The sequence below is a fragment of the Panonychus citri genome, unplaced genomic scaffold (genome assembly GCF_014898815.1).
Source record: "Panonychus citri isolate SS breed McGregor unplaced genomic scaffold, ASM1489881v1 Contig00104, whole genome shotgun sequence".
NCBI classification, from domain to species: Eukaryota; Metazoa; Arthropoda; class Arachnida; order Trombidiformes; family Tetranychidae; genus Panonychus; species Panonychus citri.
In genome coordinates, this window is record NW_026515509.1 from 1,579,509 (window position 1) to 1,600,515 (window position 21,007).

General features: G+C 29.6%; 1 protein-coding gene across 2 annotated transcripts in view; it reads right to left on the reverse strand.

Annotated features, from left to right (window-relative positions):
* LOC128389125 (RNA-binding protein Musashi homolog Rbp6-like) overlaps positions 1-19,415 on the reverse strand; it is a 35,640-nt gene extending 16,225 nt beyond the window's left edge. Inside the window, exons 1-3 of one of the 2 annotated variants that reach the window (XM_053348647.1) lie at positions 18,775-19,415; positions 18,411-18,576; positions 16,508-16,589 (exon numbers count right to left, since the gene is read on the reverse strand). In XM_053348647.1, the coding sequence (XP_053204622.1) occupies positions 16,508-16,589; positions 18,411-18,507 (179 nt within the window). In that variant the 5' untranslated portion in view covers positions 18,508-18,576; positions 18,775-19,415. Of the gene's footprint in view, positions 1-16,507; positions 16,590-18,410 lie in introns of both variants that reach the window. The other variant, XM_053348648.1, reaches the window with a different exon arrangement.
* Positions 19,416-21,007: the final 1,592 nt, after the last annotated feature.

Sequence of the window (21,007 nt, forward strand, 5' to 3'; positions counted from 1 at the left end):
CATAATGGTTGTCTCTTGGTGGAGGTGGGAAAAATTTACCGCCAATGATAATTTCTTGATAACAAAAGCCTAATCCACTTCAAGTGATTATTATCCTTACACTTTTTCATGGTAAATCTCATTAAGATTGATTTCAAGTGAATTATGAAAAAAAATGTAACCCTAATTGACATGAATTCAACTTGTTCTGAATTGATAAGTTGTTCAAAATCCTAAAGGTGAGTTTTAAGGAGCTGGTGAGTGAGTCAGAGAGAGAGAGAGAGAGAGAGAGAGAGCCAAAGGTTGGTACAAGTATTGTAATGAATTCTGAATGAGGTGAGTATCAGAATGGGAGCATTTGGGTGAACAAAAAGTTCTGATGATGAAAAGTTCTTGTGACGAGAAGAAAAGAAAATCTTTTCTTCTAAGTAACTTTTCTCTCTCTTTCTCTTTTTTCCAATGAGAATCTCCATGAGAACCAACCTCTTCACTCCTTCAATTCAATTCTCCCTCATGTAACACCCAACAACATGGAATCATAGTCAAAGTTTATTAATATATATTTTCATATGGATCGATATCATGGAGAAAAATTTTTTCTTCCTTCTGGTTTCTCTCAGTTTGATTCAGGGTAACGTATGATTTGATATAATTCATTTTCATCATCATCCAATGAATTCAGGGAGAGAGATAAAGAGAGAGAGAGATAGAGAAAGAGAGCAGAGTTCAGGAGTTTTCCATGTAATCTGTTATTTATTAGCATAGACCATTATTACATTTCAATAATAATACACATCATGATATTATTCAGAATAAAAGACAGAATTTCAAATTTTCAGTATCAGAAAAAAATAATTTTTTCTCTCATCTTTTTCATCACCATCATGTAAATATACACAGTTAATCAATGTGAATACAGAGAGATCATTAAATTGTCAAGTTATATTACATTGGAACGAAAGTTAATTGTAATCAAGATGATTTATATTATCAAATTTATTAATCAAGTGAATCTCAATGATTAATAATGAATTTTTCTTCCTCTCTCTCTCTCTTAAATTGTAATTGATTTTTTGGTTTGTCATGATAAAATTTACATTAGAAAATAATTCTCATATTAGATAATCGTAATAACTAAATTAGTTAATCGTTTGAATGCTAATCAATTGACGGTTAACACGTTAATTGTAAATTATGAATCAACTAATCAATCGGAAGAAATTATTTATCGGCTTGTATATTTTACTTTCTTGTTTTCATCTTATTACAAACATTAATTTATCAATCGATTTCGACACCTTAATCTTCATGATCATTATCATCAATATCTCTCTCTCTCTCACTGATTTATCTTCAAGTTTCATCTTCATGATAAATGAAAAGACTTGGAGATTAACCAAGAAAAACAGTTTACTTTAAACAAAACACCTCAGGGTGATTTTACTTTTCAATCATCACCATCAACATATTCACCCACCATCTCAACCTCTCCCATGCTCTCAGAATTTACCTTGAAACTTATACACCTAAACAGATGATAGATTCATGGTGAATGAGGTTAATTTTGTTGTATTAGATTTAATTGCAATGATTGATTGTGAGAATTGATTGTTAACGATAAAGAAAAAAAAAGAGAGAGAAAGTTGTATTTGCAAATCGCATTCAATTTTGATTCTTGATTCATTAATCATCTTAAAAATCAATACGAATCATGAATCACTGAAATTCAGAGGTTCAGAACCCAAAGTACAGGAAGAAGGGAAAAAAAATCTTAATGTATCATGAACTTTTTTTTATACCTTTTCAACAAGATTGAATTCAATGTTTGTTTGCTACATATGATTGAAGCCATGATAAAGTTTGGGTTAAAATGATGCTCATGATGATTATTATCATCAAGTTGATGATAACAGGATAGGGAACAGGAATTTTTTGTTCAGAACCAGAAAAGGAAAACATTAAAGTATATATATAACAAGAACAACAAAGACTGTCCAGATTGTGTTTATATGAAAATACATTATTTATATAATATAATAGCCTTTTTCCAAGTGACCAGAAGATGATGGTGATTCCAAGAATGATATTGATGATGATTATTATTATTATATCGAGACAACAGAGGAATAAGTTTAGAAACCCGGAAACAGGAAGTTACATCTCACTAAGAAGAAGCCCATAGACGAAATGGAAGGTTCGAAATTGAGAGAAAGAGAAAGTGAAGATAAAGATGAAGATGAAGATGAAGATGAAGACGATGATGATAAAGGGGAAGAAAAATTGAAGGAGGGAAAGAAGAAAAGAAAGCAAAGAATTAACTTTCCATGACAAAGCATAGCCTTTGGTCATATTGATTTTACCATTTCTCTCACTCACTTTCTCTTTCTCTTTCTTTCTCTGTCATCATCTTCTTCTTTCTTTTTCTCTTTCTTTTACCAAAATTCTGATATAATAATATATTGGCTGAATGCCAATAGATTCCTGGTTCATACTCAGAACTTTTTTTCTCTCTTTCCTTTCTTTTTCCTCCCTTGACTTGCCTCTTTTATTACAAATGACTGTTTCTAAATCGATTTTATTTTCTCAAGTATAAGAGGAGGATGAGGAGGTGGTGGTTGTGGAGGATGATGTAGATGAGAGAGACCGAGTGAGGGAGAGAGAGAGAGAGAGAATCTTGAAATATATCATTACATAAATCTGTTGTTCTGAATCAACTGTAATGATCGAAATCCGTCAAAAAGAAACAATTTGATTTGATTAAAAGTTCTAATTCTTTTCTCTCTCTCTCGAAAAAGTCGAAACAATGTTCAGACAGATTTCCAATTGATTCTTAAATAGAAAACGAAAACAAGAAAATAAATTCTAAACATTTATAATCAATGCAATTTATTTCATCGAAAGTTACTAATAAATTTCGATGAGTATCAATGACATTTATTTAAGAGCAATTGAAACAAAATGTTGACAGAACTTTTCTCTCTCTCTCTCTTTCTCTTTCTTTCTCTGTCATCATCTTCTTCTTTCTTTTCTCTTTCTTTACCAAAATTCTGATATAATAATATATTGGCTGAATGCCAATAGATTCCTAGTTCATACTCAGAACTTTTCTCTCTTTCCTTTCTTTTTCCTCCCTTGACTTGCCTCTTTTATTACAAATGACTGTTTCTAAATCGATTTTATTTTCTCAAGTATAAGAGGAGGATGAGGAGGTGGTGGTTGTGGAGGATGATGTAGATGAGAGAGACCGAGTGAGGGAGAGAGAGAGAGATCTTGAAATATATCATTACATAAATCTGTTGTTCTGAATCAACTGTAATGATCGAAATCCGTCAAAAAGAAACAATTTGATTTGATTAAAAGTTCTAATTCTTTTCTCTCTCTCTCGAAAAAGTCGAAACAATGTTCAGACAGATTTCCAATTGATTCTTAAATAGAAAACGAAAACAAGAAAATAAATTCTAAACATTTATAATCAATGCAATTTATTTCATCGAAAGTTACTAATAAATTTCGATGAGTATCAATGACATTTATTTAAGAGCAATTGAAACAAAATGTTGACAGAACTTTTCTCTCTCTCTCTCTCTTTCTTTCTTCCTCATGAAATAATCCCAAGGTAAACAAAAATCAGTTATTGAAATTATCAAGGTGAACATGATAAAGATTCAGTTAGTGGAAGATGAATTAACGGTGTGAATAGGTGATAGTCAAGTTCTGATATGAACCCAAAATTGATTCTTTACCTTAAGGATAAACCCGAAAAAAAATTCATTCTGATAACTCAGTCATAATATTTTCTGCCTCCTTTTGCTCATTTTTCTGCTTGATAAGCACAATTTTAATACTTTATTATATTATCATCATCAACCACCTCCCACTCCCACCTTAGCATCCTCCTCTCTTCATCTCATCCCTTTAACTTTGATTGATATTATTTTCATATTATGTAATTTCATATATATTTCATTATTATCATTTCCTCTCTCTCTCTCTCTCTCCTGTGTATTTATATAAATGCTTTACCATCATCAAGATTTTCAGGATGGAATCAGAAAGAAATAAATTTCAAAGTTAAATTAAAAAACTCAATTGAACTGAAAATGTTATCATCTTCAAGAATCAATGTCATCAACAAGGTGTATTCATGGGTAATGTTATTATCATGAGCAAGTGAAAATGTTGTTCAACTTTGGTGGTTAAATTATCAATTCTGGAGTTTTAACAGAGAAAAGAATAATAATAAATATCAGTTTAATTTATCATCACCAATCTAATTTAATCATGTTCTCCATGTAATAATCAATGTTTTCCAATTTTTCCAGGGAGTTATCATGTTTTATATTTTCTTCAATTTCATCACATTTCTAAGTTTCTTGATTCATGAGTGGTTAAAATCATCATGTTTATCATCATTCTATCAACTTTTTCATTTAAAATTTTCTTTATTTTTCAACTTTCTTTCTCTCTCTCTCTCTCTCTTTTCTTTATCATCCTCATCTTCTGTTTGTTATCATCCTCATCATGTGTGCATAGGAAAAACCTGATAAATCAATTTGCTTCCTTTTTCTTTTGCATCATTATCTTTCTGCAGAAAGATTCTTAAGTAATATTACAGATTCCAATCAATTCATTTCCATGTTCTATCTCCTTAAAGTTTATCTTTTTCTCAGTGTTTTCCTCTTTCGGGTCCCATGTTTGAACATTTTACAACTTTTCGAAACTTTGACCTGGATTGATAAATGCAACTTTCCTGTTAACATTTTGTTACTCGTAAAGTAAAGTTACCAGAACGAGGAAAACAAAAAGCAAGAGAAAAATTCACCTAACATTTACCTTGGAACGAAAATCTCTCTCTCTCTCTCATCCTCATCCTTTATAATCATCATTATGCTTTCAACTAACTACTAGATGTACTCTATTTATGTCTGTGTATTGCAACTTATTGTTTGCTTGCGTTTTTATTGCTGTTGTTTGCTTCTCATTTCCTCTTCTTCCGGTTGTTTGTTCAACTAAAAAGTCACCGAGTGAGAGTGAGTGAGTAAGTGAGTGAGAGAGAGAGAGCAACTTAAATATCAAATTCACATAGAATAATATAAATTGACATTGCATTTGCATTAATTTATTATTGCTTTTCAACTGATTTAGTTTTGATAATTGCAATTTGTAAATTTCTGGGAACACAATTTAATCTACTTCATTTGTTAACTAGTTTTTTAGTTACCTGAATAATGTTAATTGCTATCAACTAATATAATGATAAATAACAGTGATCATGATTGTTGGGAATGACACAGAAACAAAGTGACCAACTTAAATGAATTTCCGGTCACTTTAAATATAATATAAATTTCAATGTCAATGTTAGTTCAATGGTTGCAGATAATAATCAAAGCGAGAGAGAGAGAGAGAGAGAGAGAGAGAGAGAGAGAGAGAGAGCAAAAACTCCTATGGAAATCAAAGTTTCCGGAATTGACTGTTTCCGGTTGGTGTAGTTTTTTCAAGAGCACAATTGTCGTTGCGACACAATCAATATCATTAGCCTGATATACACACACTACATTGGCCAATGGTAAAGATAACAACCAATAAATCAGTTCCAATCAAAAGTTACACTAATAGTTGAGGCAAAACTGTGACAATTTAACTTGATTGTGTTCGTGTGTGTGTTTGTTTTTTTCATTCGGTGGTCAATCTAATCTATTAATATTATTGAACAACTTCAATTGATATCAGATTGATTGAAATACAATTGGTTAAGTAAAAGATGAAAGATAAAGATGAAGGGAGAAAATGGATAAATGATGAAATTGGATCTAATATGAAAAAGAATCGTTCTCATTTTGGAAGAGAAAAAATTGTGGAAAAAAAGTGAATTTCGAATATGAGAAAAAAAAACACAATCGTAAACAATAGTAACCTTTTTATTTTCTTATTCTCTTCTTATCTTCATCTGAAAGATGAGAAATCTCTCTCTCTCTTCTCTTTTCTCACATCCTTCTCATCATCTTCTTCTCATTCATCCTCTTTATCCTCTCCATCTTCATCTTTAAAACAAAACTCACATTGTATTACATAGACATCGTGGTTATCATTATAAATACATTTTCAATGTTGGTCTATTTCCAGAGTAAAAGTGTAAATGAATAAACTTTTACAATACATTTGTTTGGTTCCACTCCAAAAACAATCTGTACACTCATTCATCAACAATAGAGCATCATCAGCATCTTCATCTTCATCTTTATCCTTTTTCTTAATCCTAATCTTAATAATCTTCGCCATCAACATCGTCATCATAATTACCATCACACACTGTGAATTTATCTTGAAACTGTGAATCAAATGTAAGATACCATCAATTTGATTACCGACAATCAACATGATCCATCTGATTATAACAATCAATCAAATTGTTTATATGAAAAGAGAAACGTAACTCATATACAATAATATTAATATCTAACCTGGTAGAAAATCATTGATTAAAATGAAGTGATTGTCCATCAGTAAAGATAATTGATTAGATCAATAATATGTAAGATAAAGCAAACAATTAAACAACAATTAACTCTCTCTCTCTCTTTCTAAGGCACATCAAGTTTTCAATATCCCTCAAGTCAATATATTGGTTACACAAAATGACAATCGGATGATGAATTATCATCAACATGAAGATGATGATCTATCATTTGTTGAAAGAGGGGGAAAGAAAATAATATATAAAAATTAACTTAATCATCATGATTAACTGATGACAATTCCCTGTGAATTATTTCTGATTACCTGGTTTTCAATTATATCAAATCAAACATGATACACCTAATAAACGATAAGCAAGTATCATGTCAGAAAAAAAGTTTTTGTTTTTCTTTCCTCTTTTATCCAAACAATTCAGAATCAAGATGAGACCTTAAGAATGATGAAGATGATCATTTTCATCATCATGAAGATGATGAAAACTTGATGAAAGTAGTTCATCATCATCATCATCATCTCTCTCTCTCTCTCTCTCTATTTCTTTCTTCCTTCTCTTAAGTCATGATACTTGACTCACCAAAGACAATGTAATAAAAAATTATATCAGATGATGATGATGATCAACATCATATTGGAAAATAATATGAGTGCAATGAGAGTTAATATACATGAGGGAGAAAAGTGAGTAGGGAGAGAGAGAGAGAGATGTATAAAGAGCAGCAAAAAATTACTCTCATATTTACATGGGAGTTCTGAGTTCTCAAGTAATGAGCTGAGCTATTGTTCATCACGCTATCACGATATAATGTAATAATAACAGTAATAATAATCATCATCATAACGGTAAATGTTAGTCAGAAGCACAAAATATATATCATCATGAAGATGATAATAAAAACAAAAGATGAAATAAAATTTTCATTCTGTGAGCTTAATCTTGAAAGATTGCAAGACAAAAGGGAGAAACAAAGAGAGAGAGAGAGAGAGAGAGAGAGAGAGAGAGAGAGAGAGAGAGAGTTATGTAAAAGTTATCAATTGGTTTTCTGTTATTCGTAGTGAGTTCATGGTAAGTTCTGGGAGTGGGAAGGGAATCGGTGGGTAAGAGGAAGTTTGGAAGTAGGTGGAAGTGGGTGGAAGTGGGAATGAAGATGATAATGATGATGATGATATCGATTGTTATCTCTAATCGATTGATTTGGTTTCTTTTTTCTTCTCTCTTTCTCTCTTTAATCTCTTTCTTTTTCTTTACCTCTTTTATTAAGTTGTCGATATTAATAGTAAAAGTAATGACTTTTGAGAACGACAAATTAGTCTAATGGTTTCGAATACATAATATTATCCCATAGATATCGAGTTCTAATAATATTGAACAAACATATTTTCCCTTCTCATTTATTGTTAACATTTATCTTATTCTTTAACCTTACAAACTAAACCAACCATCAACCACCCACCAGGTTAATGTTTTGACTTAACTACCTGTCTCTTTGTGTTCCTGATGATTTACCTGATTATCATGATTAGTTTTCTTGTTACCTTACTCACCCTACTCACGCACATAGACAAACTCAAGAATCACTAAACGATGATAATGAATAAAAAAACACTCACAATCAATTCAAACTCCCACTTTTCCACCCACAACAACACCAACAACAATAACAACAACAACATGATAATCTTCAATTTCAATGATAAAACTGAAAAAAAAATCCAAGCATTGTTATCATTTGTTACACCTTCAGATTGATATTAATATTATATGATATTATTTATCTAAATACAATTTAACCGGATTGACTTACAAATGATCATCACAAGGGATGAGGATGATTAAGATGATTAAGATGATGATGATAAATGATTGATTAGCTTATCCAGTTTCAACTGAATCCGTAAATTATGAATTATTGGAATAATTGTTTGTGTTGATTTAGTGTGTTAATTGATGATTCTCAATCTTCTTGACAACATGATGATAAAATGGTGATCATCATCATCATCATCATCATCATTATCATCCCAATACATTTATCATCATATGTTATATATATTACATTGACATTCATCTCATGCTCACTTTTTTTTCTGGTTAATCATCAATTGTAAATCTTTCAATTCAATTTAGTAATCAAATTGATTTAGTTTAATATTTATGGTCATCATTGTGTCAATAGTAATAAATTTTTGTTTTATCCATTTGACGATTAATTTAATTGTTGACAATCAAAATCATTGGAAGAAACAAAAACAAAAACTTAAAAGTTAATCCAGTTGATGAGACAATTTTATTGGAAAACTTTTCCTTCAACAATTTAATTCAATCATCATATTGAATTACAATTTAATCGGTTAATTGTAATTACGATTAACATTTAATATCCAGCAAGTTAATTGATTGGATATTATTAAATTGATTATTTGTAAATTACAAAGTAAACTTTAAGAATTGATTGTTGTAACAATTAAAAGAAGATTAATTTTTTGTTTCCTTAAATGTGTTTACCTATCACTTAATGATTCTGTTAATTGTAATCATCCTAATCATCTTAATCACCAGTAAACTAATCATGATTAGTGACACCGGTAAATGTCTAAGTGTTAATATTACATAATGTTGATCATTAACAATTAATTGTATTAATTTAGTTATATCAGTTTTTACTCTGTAATCATTAACTGTCTATGTAATTGGACAAAATCATTTTGTTTACCAACAATTAACTTTTTTTTTACATAGTAATCAGATATAATAGAAATAGTTAATAAACTAATTGTTACTGTCCAAGGAGCAGAACACAAAAAAATCAACCTAACTGAATTAACTAAATTAACCTTTAATCATTTTATTTTAAGGTGTAATTACCTGTATTAATATTATTAATGTTACAAGTATATTAATATATAAAAAAATATGATAACAATTTGATTTATTAGTTTTATCAAAGGTTAAATAGTGATCACTTTATCATCATCAACAATTAAATGATAATTTGTGTGCTAACTTAACTAAATCAACAATTAGTGTGACAATAATCATATTATATTGTAAATGGTATTAATTAAAATACATATCAAATAACAACAACAACAATTAACTTTTTGGTGAAAGTTAATTCACAATCAAATCAACCTTACGAAAAACAATTAAATCAAGAGATTTAAACTGTTTTTGTTTAATTGTCAACTTTTTTTTTTACATAATAGGAAAGAGTGGAAAGTTTAAATTAAATTACTTTTGATTAAATGATAATTGAGAAAACAGAAAAGTTCATTTCATGAGAGATTTAATCATAAGATGATCGGTGAAACAATTTATAAGATGATTGAACTGAGGTAAATAACAATGAATGCATATTAATAATATAACGATAAAAGATTGAAACTTTAATATTTATGGAATAAGAAAGAAAGAGAGAGAGAGAGAGAGAAGTTCGATAAAAAAGTTCTAACTTTTTTTCAACTTCCTTTTTCCTCTTGTTATTTGGGTTACATTTCAGTTTTCAATTCGAAATGTTTCAATCTTTTTTTCAATCCACCACCACCTCCTCCTGCTCTCCTTCCACTCCCACTCCCACTTCTCATCCTCATCCTTTTCCTCTTCTTCTTCCTCTTCTTCCTCTTCTGTTCTCCACCCCCTTAATCATAATAGTTCTAATCATTTAGTTTCTTTTCATCCTGAAAAATGTTCCTTGGTTGCTTAGCATTTCAGCTCGTTTTCAATTAGATGGCCACGAATCGATATAATATGTTCAACTTTTACTTCCAATTGTATCTTTGTTTTTTTCTTCAGAATTTTTAACTCTCTCTCTCTCTCTCTCTCCCTGAATTTGAAAGATTTTTTTATTCTTTTCTCTTGTTTTTCTTCATCTTTCTTTTCTCCTTTTTTATTTTCTTCTTTAAAATAATACATTTGTAATAATACCTAATAGTAAATCAGAATAACTATAAATATATATATTCTTCTCATCATCTCTCTTCCTTATCTTCTTTGGTTCAGAGTTTGTGTTCGTCATTCAGTTAGATTTTCAGTGATTCTGAAGTTCAGAGAGTATTAACCATGAAGGTGGAAAGGAGAAAGAAAGAAAGAAAAAGAGGGAGACAAAGATGAAGATGAAAACAAGAAGATTGTCAAGATCGATAAAACTTATTTTCTCTTCTATTTTCATTCTCATTCCTTTTTATCATCATCTTTATCTTCTTCTTCTTATTTTCTTATTCGCAGCTCTCCTTCATCCGAGATTCTGATACAATTTTCTGTTTGACTGTTTCCTAACCATCACCACCATCATCATCATCCTCATCTTTAATCATCACAATTAATTTCATCTCCATGATAACAATAAGAAATGTTATTGAACATCAGAGAGAGAGAGAGAGAGAGAGAGAGATAAACTAAGTAAGAACCAAGGGAACAAAAAAGTAAACCAAGTTTTGTGATTCCCCTGAAATCTAAATCCCCATTTAAATGAATACCATGAATTTCAATTGTATATTAAAAATATAGTAGAAAAAAATATCTACCCAAGTCTAGACTTGTGACTGATTAACAAAAGGAGTGGAAAAATAGATGGATGAAGGATGATAAATTCTGAATCAGGTATAATATCATTATCATCAAGATTATCAGGGAATCAGAATAAAATGGTGGAAAATGAGTTATGCATGGAAGGAAGTAATTTCATTCTTGAAATTTTGTGACCCGTTAACAGAGTAACAGGGAGATGATGTTGGAAAAGTAAAAGGTAAAAAAAGATGCTGATGATGATTAAGTTGGAAAGAAAATGCATACGAACTATTATAATGATGGAGAGAGAGAGAGACAAAACTTTTAAGATCGAGATTTAATAAGGATGCTGATGAAGAGATGAAAGAGAAATGCAAAAAAAGCATATTTATGCAAGAGAGAGAGAGAGAAACTTTCTCCATCATCATTGTTATCATCCTCATCTTTTCCTTACCCTGGATACAAATACCTTTACATGCTTGAAATTGTTCTTGTTCATCAAATTTCATCATTGATGAGAAATTTTTTCTCTTCTATTAATTTCCATTCGGGGGAAAGTTAACTAATTGTTTGCAATTACAATTCAACTTGTTTACTTCATCTATAACTGCAATTAACTTTGGTTATCAGCTCGATCTCTGTTAATTAACCTTTTTTACAATCAGTTGATAAGATTACAAGTAATTTTTTAGTTCATTCTCACATAAACAACCAATGTATTAATAGAAACAACTGACCCTTGGCCTCTCTCCTATCTCTCTCTCTCTCTCTCTCTCTCTCTCTCTTCTTTCTTTCTCTCCATCCCCTGGTTAGTAAACAAAATTACCTTGCAATGTTTAGTTATAATCACAGCCCTCATATCAACTTCCATCTCACCCTCACCTTAGTTCATTACTTTGGGCAATTCATTTTATCATCAATTGTCATCAAATTTTAGGAAAACAACAACAATAACTCAAATCTTCAAAGGTTCTTGTGTACTTGAGTTGTTTGTTTGTTGATTATTTTGTTATATTGTTTTTGTTGGTCAAGAACTGATCAGAGGGGGAACATGTGGTAAAATGATGAGGATGATGGTCAAGAACAAGGTTCATGTCTCTAAATTTATTTTTCTCCATCATTTATTTACAAATCATTTATTTCACAACAATTGAACAATTTAAAAATAAGCAATTTAAATGATGATAAAAATCATGCAACATGGTGATGAGGATGATTGAAAATTGATAGATTGTGACTTATTATTTATTAAAAGCATCAATTATCATTCATTGAACCGTTGATTGGTGTAATTTATTATTGTATCAAATATCTCATCCATTTTTCATCCTCTTCTTCCTCCTCTTTTTTTCATCTTCATCAGAGTGTCATCATCATCATGTTATATTGTTACTCTTTCATCAACAAAATTTTTCGTTTTTTTAACCCACTCACTCACTCTCTCTTCCTTGATCATCTTCTGTTTCATCAATTTCATATGGAGGGAAAATCGACATTTCTCTCTCTCTCTCTCTCCATCACTACTATCATCAGACTCTCATCCTCATCCTTTAACCACCCTCTCTCTCTCTCTCTCTCTCTCTCTCTCTCTCTCGAGTCATAATAACTGTTAGAGATAAAAAAATGATAAAACTTTTACAACTTTCATGTAACAGAATTTGAAAAGCAAAAATATTATCATTATTACAATAAACAACTATCAAGATAAAACCATGAACTTTATTCATTCATTTTCATGATTCACATTCTCATGAAACACTTTCAATGTTAATTTATTAGATAATATATATCATGAGAATATATAATTATCATTAGTAAAAGATGATCATCATCATCATTGTGATGATATCGATACAGTGTTAATGTATTTTGTTTTTTTCCTTCTTATATTCAGAAGCATCTTAATCTTATATCATTCATTTGTATATAATGTCATTCATTAAGATCGTAATGTTAGATTATTATTATTGATAATGATGATGATGCTGAAAATCAATGAATGACATAATCATGATCATGATTATAATAAGTAATAATCTCAACTCAATAATACAATTGTAAGTGTAACAATAAGCTGTAATCAATTTTATGGTTCATCATTTATTGTTAACCTTGAACAGATTGAGTATTAAATATGGACAAGTTTGGGTGTTGGTTGATGGTGGGTAGTGTGTGTATGTGTGTGTGTGTATGTTAGGGTGAGGGCGATGGGTGAGTTGGGATGAGGAGTAGGAAGAAAATTGTAATTTTTTGGAAGAACCGGAAAAGGAAAAGATGAAAAATAATTTACTTTCTATTGAAAAGTAATCAAGAAGTAGACGTACACAAAGTTTGACAGAATAAGTTTATGATAATGATGAAAGTTAATTGTTAAGTGATAAAAGATGAGAAAATTTTTTTATCGGATTAAGATTACACCGAAAATGAGGAAGTGAAAATGATAACTTGATCTGGATTCGATTTCATTGTTTTTTTTTGTTCTTTTCTCTCTTTTTCTGATTCAGTTTTTATCATCACGATACTATCATCATCATCATGGTGATTTTCTTATCATCATCATGAAATTGATGAGGATGATTAGTGAGCTGATGATGATTGAGTAAAGAGAGAGAGAGAGGGAGAAATTCTTGCATCTTGTTCATTTTCCGGATTTCCCTTTTCCTCGAAATCATTCACTCTGTTGGGCAGATTATTTCCTGAGCAGAAAAAAGGGGAATAGAAAAAAAATGTTCTAATAAGTTCTAAGTCTGTGAATAATTTTCGACAGAATTTTTCTCTCTCTATTTTATATATACCATTCGAATTAGGCAAGAGAAAAAAGAAAGAAAAAACTAACGGTATTTATATCAGATAATAACATTTTCCTCAGCATTTTCTATCATTATCATCGTTATTATCCTGAACATCATCATCACCACCAAACATTTTCACCATAAACATTATCCCCATACTTGAGCTATTACTATTATTACCATGATACTAATATATTCATTTTCAGGGTAAAAATGTTCAAGAGAAAGAAAGAAGAAAAAATTATATATTTTGACATGAGAACAAAATTTTTCACCATCATGGGCGATGATGATGATGATGATGATGATAACCTATTATCATTATCTTCATCATTGATGAAGATAATGGTGATTATTATTAATTAATAACAGGCTGAAGATATTAGGTTATCATCATCATCATCATCTAAATACAAATAAAAATAGCAAATGAATAAAAAACCAACTCAACTTTTAACTTATCCTTTATCATGGAGCCTTTTTTCAGATCTCCTTTTGTTCATGATGCTTCAATAGATTTACTGAATTATTTGATTAGATTAATGAATGAAAAAATTTGTTTCTGTCATATTCATCTTTGTTATCATCATTATCATCATCATTCACTTTCTCAGTTTAATATCATCATCATCTTCATCAGCATCATCAACATCATCTTCCAGTTTGTTACTGGTGTTCTCATCCCTGATGATGATTCTGTTGGATTATCATAAGCAAGAGGGATGGATAATGTAACACAATGAATCAGAATTTTCTTCTTTATCTCTTTTCTTCCTGAGATTCCATGGAATCGGATAAATGGAGCAAATAAAATTTTTTTACAAGAAAATGATCAAGATGATGAAGAAGATGAAGCAACCAGTGAGAGAGAGAGAGTGAATCATACTCATCATCATTTTTCATCTTCTTTCTTTACTTTCGTCTTCTTTACTGGAAAAAAGTTCTGTGTATAAAGTTCAGATGATGATAAAGATGAAGATGAAGAAATAATTTTTTGGCAACATTTTGTCTTCTCATCATCGTCTCATCTTAATGATATATAAAGACGAAGAAAAAAGTAAGATAAAGACACAGGGTGGACCGAGAGGAATAAGTTGAATGATAAACAGTAGCAGATAAAGATGACGAAGATACGGATGAAGAGAAAGAGGTAAATTCAGAGTGAGTTAGATGGAGGAGAGAGAGAGAGAGAGAGAGAGAGAGAGAGTGAATGAGTGAGAATGGAGGTAGAAAAAGAAAAGAGATGAAGATGAAGATAAAAATGAGAGAAGGAAGAAAACGAAAGATAAAGAAAAGAGCAAGGTCGTTTTCTTCAGAGCAAAAGAAAAGGCAAAGAGGATAAAAAGATGATACATGACGAAGATAAAAATTCAAGATAATCACTGAATTACGATAATAAGAACTTTTTTTTCGTCATTGAATTAATTCAAAAAAACGGAGATAAAATGATGATATTTATATAAAATTATCATTATTAATAATACATATTTAGCACTTGTTAAACTTAATCATCATCATCGTTCATCATCATGGTTTTGATAAATTTTTTTGTCAACCATGTTCAGAATAACAACTAAGTGGATCATCATAATCATCATCATGAAACTGAAGGGATGAGGAAGTTGAAATAGAGGTGAAAAAGAATATCAGAAATTTTCTCTCTCTCCCTCTCTGTCTCTCTATCGTTATAATGATGAATGAGTCGAAATTAAAAACCATTTTTACATGGATCAGTTGATTATCATCATCTCGTCTTCCATCAGCCCACCCCAACTCCCACCCTGGAACTATTTCCACCCACTTTTCCTCTCTCTCTCTACCATGAACTTCCCCCCACCTCTCATGTCATACTCACTAAACCATAGCTGATTGAACAATAAACTTTCATGTCCATTGTAATTAGTATTTCTAATTGTTCATATTAGAAGTTTGGGAAAAAATTTGCTTTTTTCTTTTTCCAGAACTTCTGTTTTCATCATGTTATTCATTTATTATTTTTCAGCTACTATTAATATCACCATGATTATCGTCATGTTGTTATTAATAACAGCATTATAATCATCATCAGTAATAAAACAAGATCCTCATTATCATTTCAATTTCACAATTTGATCAATATAATTTGTCATTCAGTGTTTATTGTCAATCAATTATTATCATCATCATGATGTTACTATCATAAGATTTTTGATTGAACTGAATTTATATGAATGAGAAAAAAAAATACTGAACTTTTTTTGTTATTACTCTTTGAAAATCTGAAACAAATTATCATGAAATTTAATATACACTTGATTAATAATGATGATCAGTCAATCAGAGTCATTATCTTCTTGACAGGATTTAGCAAAATTAATCAATGATTGATTAACTTTTCAATTATGTTAATCATAAATCAAGTAACAATTTTTCAATCTCAAGTGAATTAAATAAATGACAAAAAAAAGTGTCAACTTATTAATATATTAGATTTCTGGTCAATATGGATTACGAAATTAAATCAACAATCAGCATCAGTATCATGATGATTAACTGAAAGATTTAATTGTTTCAATCAACCAATGAATGGATGTTTACTTTTTTTAATTTAATTGCAAATCAGTGGAATAGTAAACAATCAAGTTGATGATGAAATTGATATTGAAAAAAAAAATGAATTCACAGTTTAGTTGATTGATTGTCAACAATACGATCAAGTGTTTTTCTGGAACAATTAAAGGTCAACAATTAAGAATAAAAGTTAATTACTAACCTTGATCTTCTAGTTGTTGGATCTTTCATCACCATGACCTCGGTTATGTTTCCAAATTTGCTGAAATACTCTTTTAGGCTCTCTGATGATTAGAATGATGATTAAGTTAATTAGGTGAGATTTTCATGATTAAAGTTGAAACATCGAGAAAATTTCATCACAAATAACAAATTGGTGTTTAATTGTTTGATTGTTTTCAAGTTGATCGGTGATTTATTTAGTTGTTGTTGTATTTGGTTGTTTGTTGTTGACAATCAGCGTTAATTGTTGATTTGATTGTGAGGGGATGAACACGATGATGATTGATTGTTTGATGGTAAATCACAAGAAAAAACAAACAGAAAGAAAAAAAAAGAGAAAGAGTAAAACACAATTTAAATTAACAATTAACGTCCAAAGATAATTTATAAATTGTTGTTGTAGTTGCGGTAAATTAGTAAATTAACTTAATTGATTATCTCTCTTTCTTTTTTTTTCAACAATTAACATCAATTGGAACCTTTAAATTGTATTATATTTTTTTTTGCTTTACTTTTCTCGGTCTTGATTGTTAACTGAATTTGTTTGACTATTTGATAACTAATTTAAATTATCACGATTAGGATGACAGTTAAGTCTTTCCACTAAATGGGATTGGTGTCTTTTTTCACAATCATAATAGTAATCAAGGCAACAATTAACTTTGATTGTTTGTTGATTATTGAGAAGATCATATTTCTATTTTGTTTTGCTTCATCTCTTGTGGTGGTAAATTTAATCTAATCAACATCCAAAAGCTTCTTGATTTAGTTAATCATTACTATCAAAAGATTAACTGTCTCTCTCTCTTACTTTAACCATGTCAATCAATTAATTGCGCCAACAATCAAGTAATTGATTTGTTTACTCTCTCACTAGATAATAATAATAACTTAAATGGTAACAATCAAGATGATGAGGCTCAATGGTGACAATTAATTTCGTGATTATGGATTAACCAGGAAAACTGAATCAACTAATTGTTTTGTTTTTACTCTCAATTTTGTCACTTAATTACCCTCAAGTTGAACAAATTAAAATCAACAATCAACTTTAATTGCTGACAGAAAAAAGGACATTTTAATTTCAATTGGAAATCGTTAAAAAAAAGACTTGAAAATTATGGAAATTAAGTTTTTTTTTAATGATTATCTTTGATTATCATGATTAACTTGATTGTGTCTCGGTCTTTATCTCAACAATTAAATTCATTAATAAGTTAAATAATTAATTCGTTAATCATCTTAATCAGGTAAAATTAATTAATACCAATAAAAGTGTAATAAAAAATTAATGATAACAATTTGTTAACCTAATTCACTGAGTTGATTATTTTTAAAACTAAATCAAGTTAATTGCCATCATCAATAATAAATTAATAACAATTTAAATGGTATCATCATCATCAGCAGCTAGATAATAACCATTGATTTAATATAGTAATTAAATCAATTAAACTAAATAATCATTCTGGAAACAAGATTAAGGTAAACAATTTATCAATTGTGAACAATTTAAGTATCATTGAGAAAATGTTACAAAATTAACTTTTCATATATATAAGATTAATAATCAACTTGATATTGTTGTTATTGTTGATTTTTTTTACCTTGCTAATCAATCAATCTTAACAATTAAACAGAAAAAGAAAAGTTATCGTTAACATAATCAAGTTAATCAATGATTCTAAATTTAGTTTTAATTGTTGCCCTTGACCTTTGGAGACAACAAGTAAAACTTTTGGGTGTCGAACTGAATTTACAGTTATGTGAATGAAAATTACTCCATTTTACTCATCTAATTGTGAGAAGATTAATTAAAAACCTACGATCATTATTACCTCTGATTTAATTTGGGGGTTTAATTGTCAACAATTAAATCTTACCTGGAGCAGTTTGCCAACTAAGGCCTCCGATGAACATTTTAGTTTCTGATTCCATGTTTTTAGTAGATTCGGTTTCCATTTTGGTTTCAGTTTCCATCTTCGTTGTTATCGTTGTTTTATTTTTTTAATTAAAACCCAACAATTAAATAATTTCCTTTGAATTTGGCTTTAGAATATTATATATATATATAAGATGATTGATAGAATGATGATAAAATGATGATAATCAAAAGGTGATAATATCCCAAAGAATTGAGAGAGAGAGAAAAATATATGAATGGAAATGGAAACAACAAAGATTTTCACTTGAACTTTTATTCGTATTCTGGATTCACTATGAGGAAGAGATTTGAATTTGATTTACTTTTTTTTTTAAGAACAATTTGATTTGTTGTTGGACTGACGATGACCACAAAGATGATGAGATGATGATGATGGTGATGCTTGTGGTGGTTATGGTGTTGATGGGGTTGGTGGTGATGATGATATTTAAATGATGGTCAGCTGGAGGTGTTTGATGTTGATAAAAATATGATAATAATACAAAATAAAAACACAGATAACAAACAAAATCCTGGTTCTTATATATTGTTTTTAATACACACACAGGAATAGAGAGAGAGAGAGAGAGACAGAGACTTTGAATGATAATAATAATTATATGATAACTTGCATGACAGAATCTTTCAGAGTAGTTGAAGATGATGAGGATGAAAAAGAGAGAGAGAGAGATAGAGATAGAGAAAGATAGAGAAAAAAGAGAGAAGAGAAGGAAGAAAAAAACTAAAGCTAAAGAAGAAGCTCAAGCTAAAGTGAATAGTTGCTCAGAGGAAAATAAGAATAAGAATGAGGATGGAGAAGGAAAAAAATAGAAGACAGAGGAAAAAGAGAGATGATGATGATGATGGTGAGCGAAAGAGAGAAGAAGAAAGAGAAGATGATGAAGAGGAGGAAAAAGATGATGGTAAAAAAGAGATATAAACCAAGTGAGACTTTGGTTAGATTCTATGGTGTGTATGTCTACGCATATTCCAGTGATAATATAACTTGATAGAAATTCAATTCAATTCCGACGTTCGATTAGTGTCACCTTACGGTTTCGAAAAGAACTTTAATTTTATCATCTTCTTCTCCCTTATCATCTTGCTCTTTCTCTTTTTTTTTCATTATCATGAATCCATTAATTTGATTCGCTTTCTTTTCCATCTTATCATCATCATCATCATCTCCTCATCTTCTTCTTGTCTTCTCCTTTTTTACTACGACTTCGAAATTTCCTCGTCCTCCTTTTCCTTGTCTCTCTCCTTGTCTCTCTCTCTCTCTCTCTCTCTCTCTCTCTCTCGCTCTCTCCTTACGCTCAATTATTATTAACTTTTTGTTTTCCATCTTCATCCTTATCATCATTTGCATCATCATCATCATATGGGTTTAAATCATTTCTTTTTTGTCTTCTTCTTACTAATACATTTTTTTTTCTTGTTTAATAGATAATCGTTAAGATTGTTAGTTGATTGTGATGATGATTATATTGATGAATATATCAGGGGTGAGCATGATGGGTGATGATGATGATGATAATGATAATATATCAGAACAGTTCTATGGTTTCGATTTCTTCTTCTTCTCTTCCTCTCCCTTTCGATTTAATTTATGTATTTCATTTTTTATTTTTCTACTGAATCAAATTCAGAATCAAAACTTATATTTATAGTGTAAATTTTATGATCATTATGATTATCATGAATATTATTATTGTATCGTTAATAATGATTCAAAATGAAAATAATAAGGAGGAGGTGAAGGTGGTGGTGGATAAATGATCGTGGGGGTGGGAATTATAAATAATATTTTCTAATAATAAATATATTGAAATGATAATATGACGAGGAGAAACTTTTTTACTTTCTCTCTTCCTCCTTTTCTGTGTAAATTAAATCCAACAATTAAGCTTAATGTTTATCATCATCTCCATCATCATGGATAAATAATGTTACCATGAATTATGATACAAATTCATTTTCTCAGTTTTCAATTCAGAATTGAACCTGACCAAAGGTATGATTAGCTCGATTAACTATTCAATATATTGTACTAAGTTCAATTATCTCACAATCGTCATGTTCATATTAATCAAGAATCAATAACTGGTGATGATTATTAGAAACTTAATTTTACTCTTGATTGTAAATCAGAATTGCCGATAAACAGTATGATGATGATGATGACGATGATTGATTAATAATCATTTCTGTATTTTTTGTAGAGGTGAAAAATAACATGATGATGATGATGATGATGTAGAGAACTGGATGGATGAGAGATGAAGATGATGATGGAGTTAATTTTTTGCAGGATAAGAAAAAAAGTTTCAAAGGTAAATGATTGTGATTTTTGTTTTCTGCAAACTCATACCTATGTAAACGTGTGAAAATGCAATCTAATCAACACTTTGTTGGATCCAATTGAATGCAAACACACAGAAAATTTGATTTTATTTGATGCTGCAATTGAAGATCACGTTGTTACATATATTATACAGATACGATTCCATTGTAATCTTTTAACATATCATATCCACCTTGTTATCAACTGTGTAG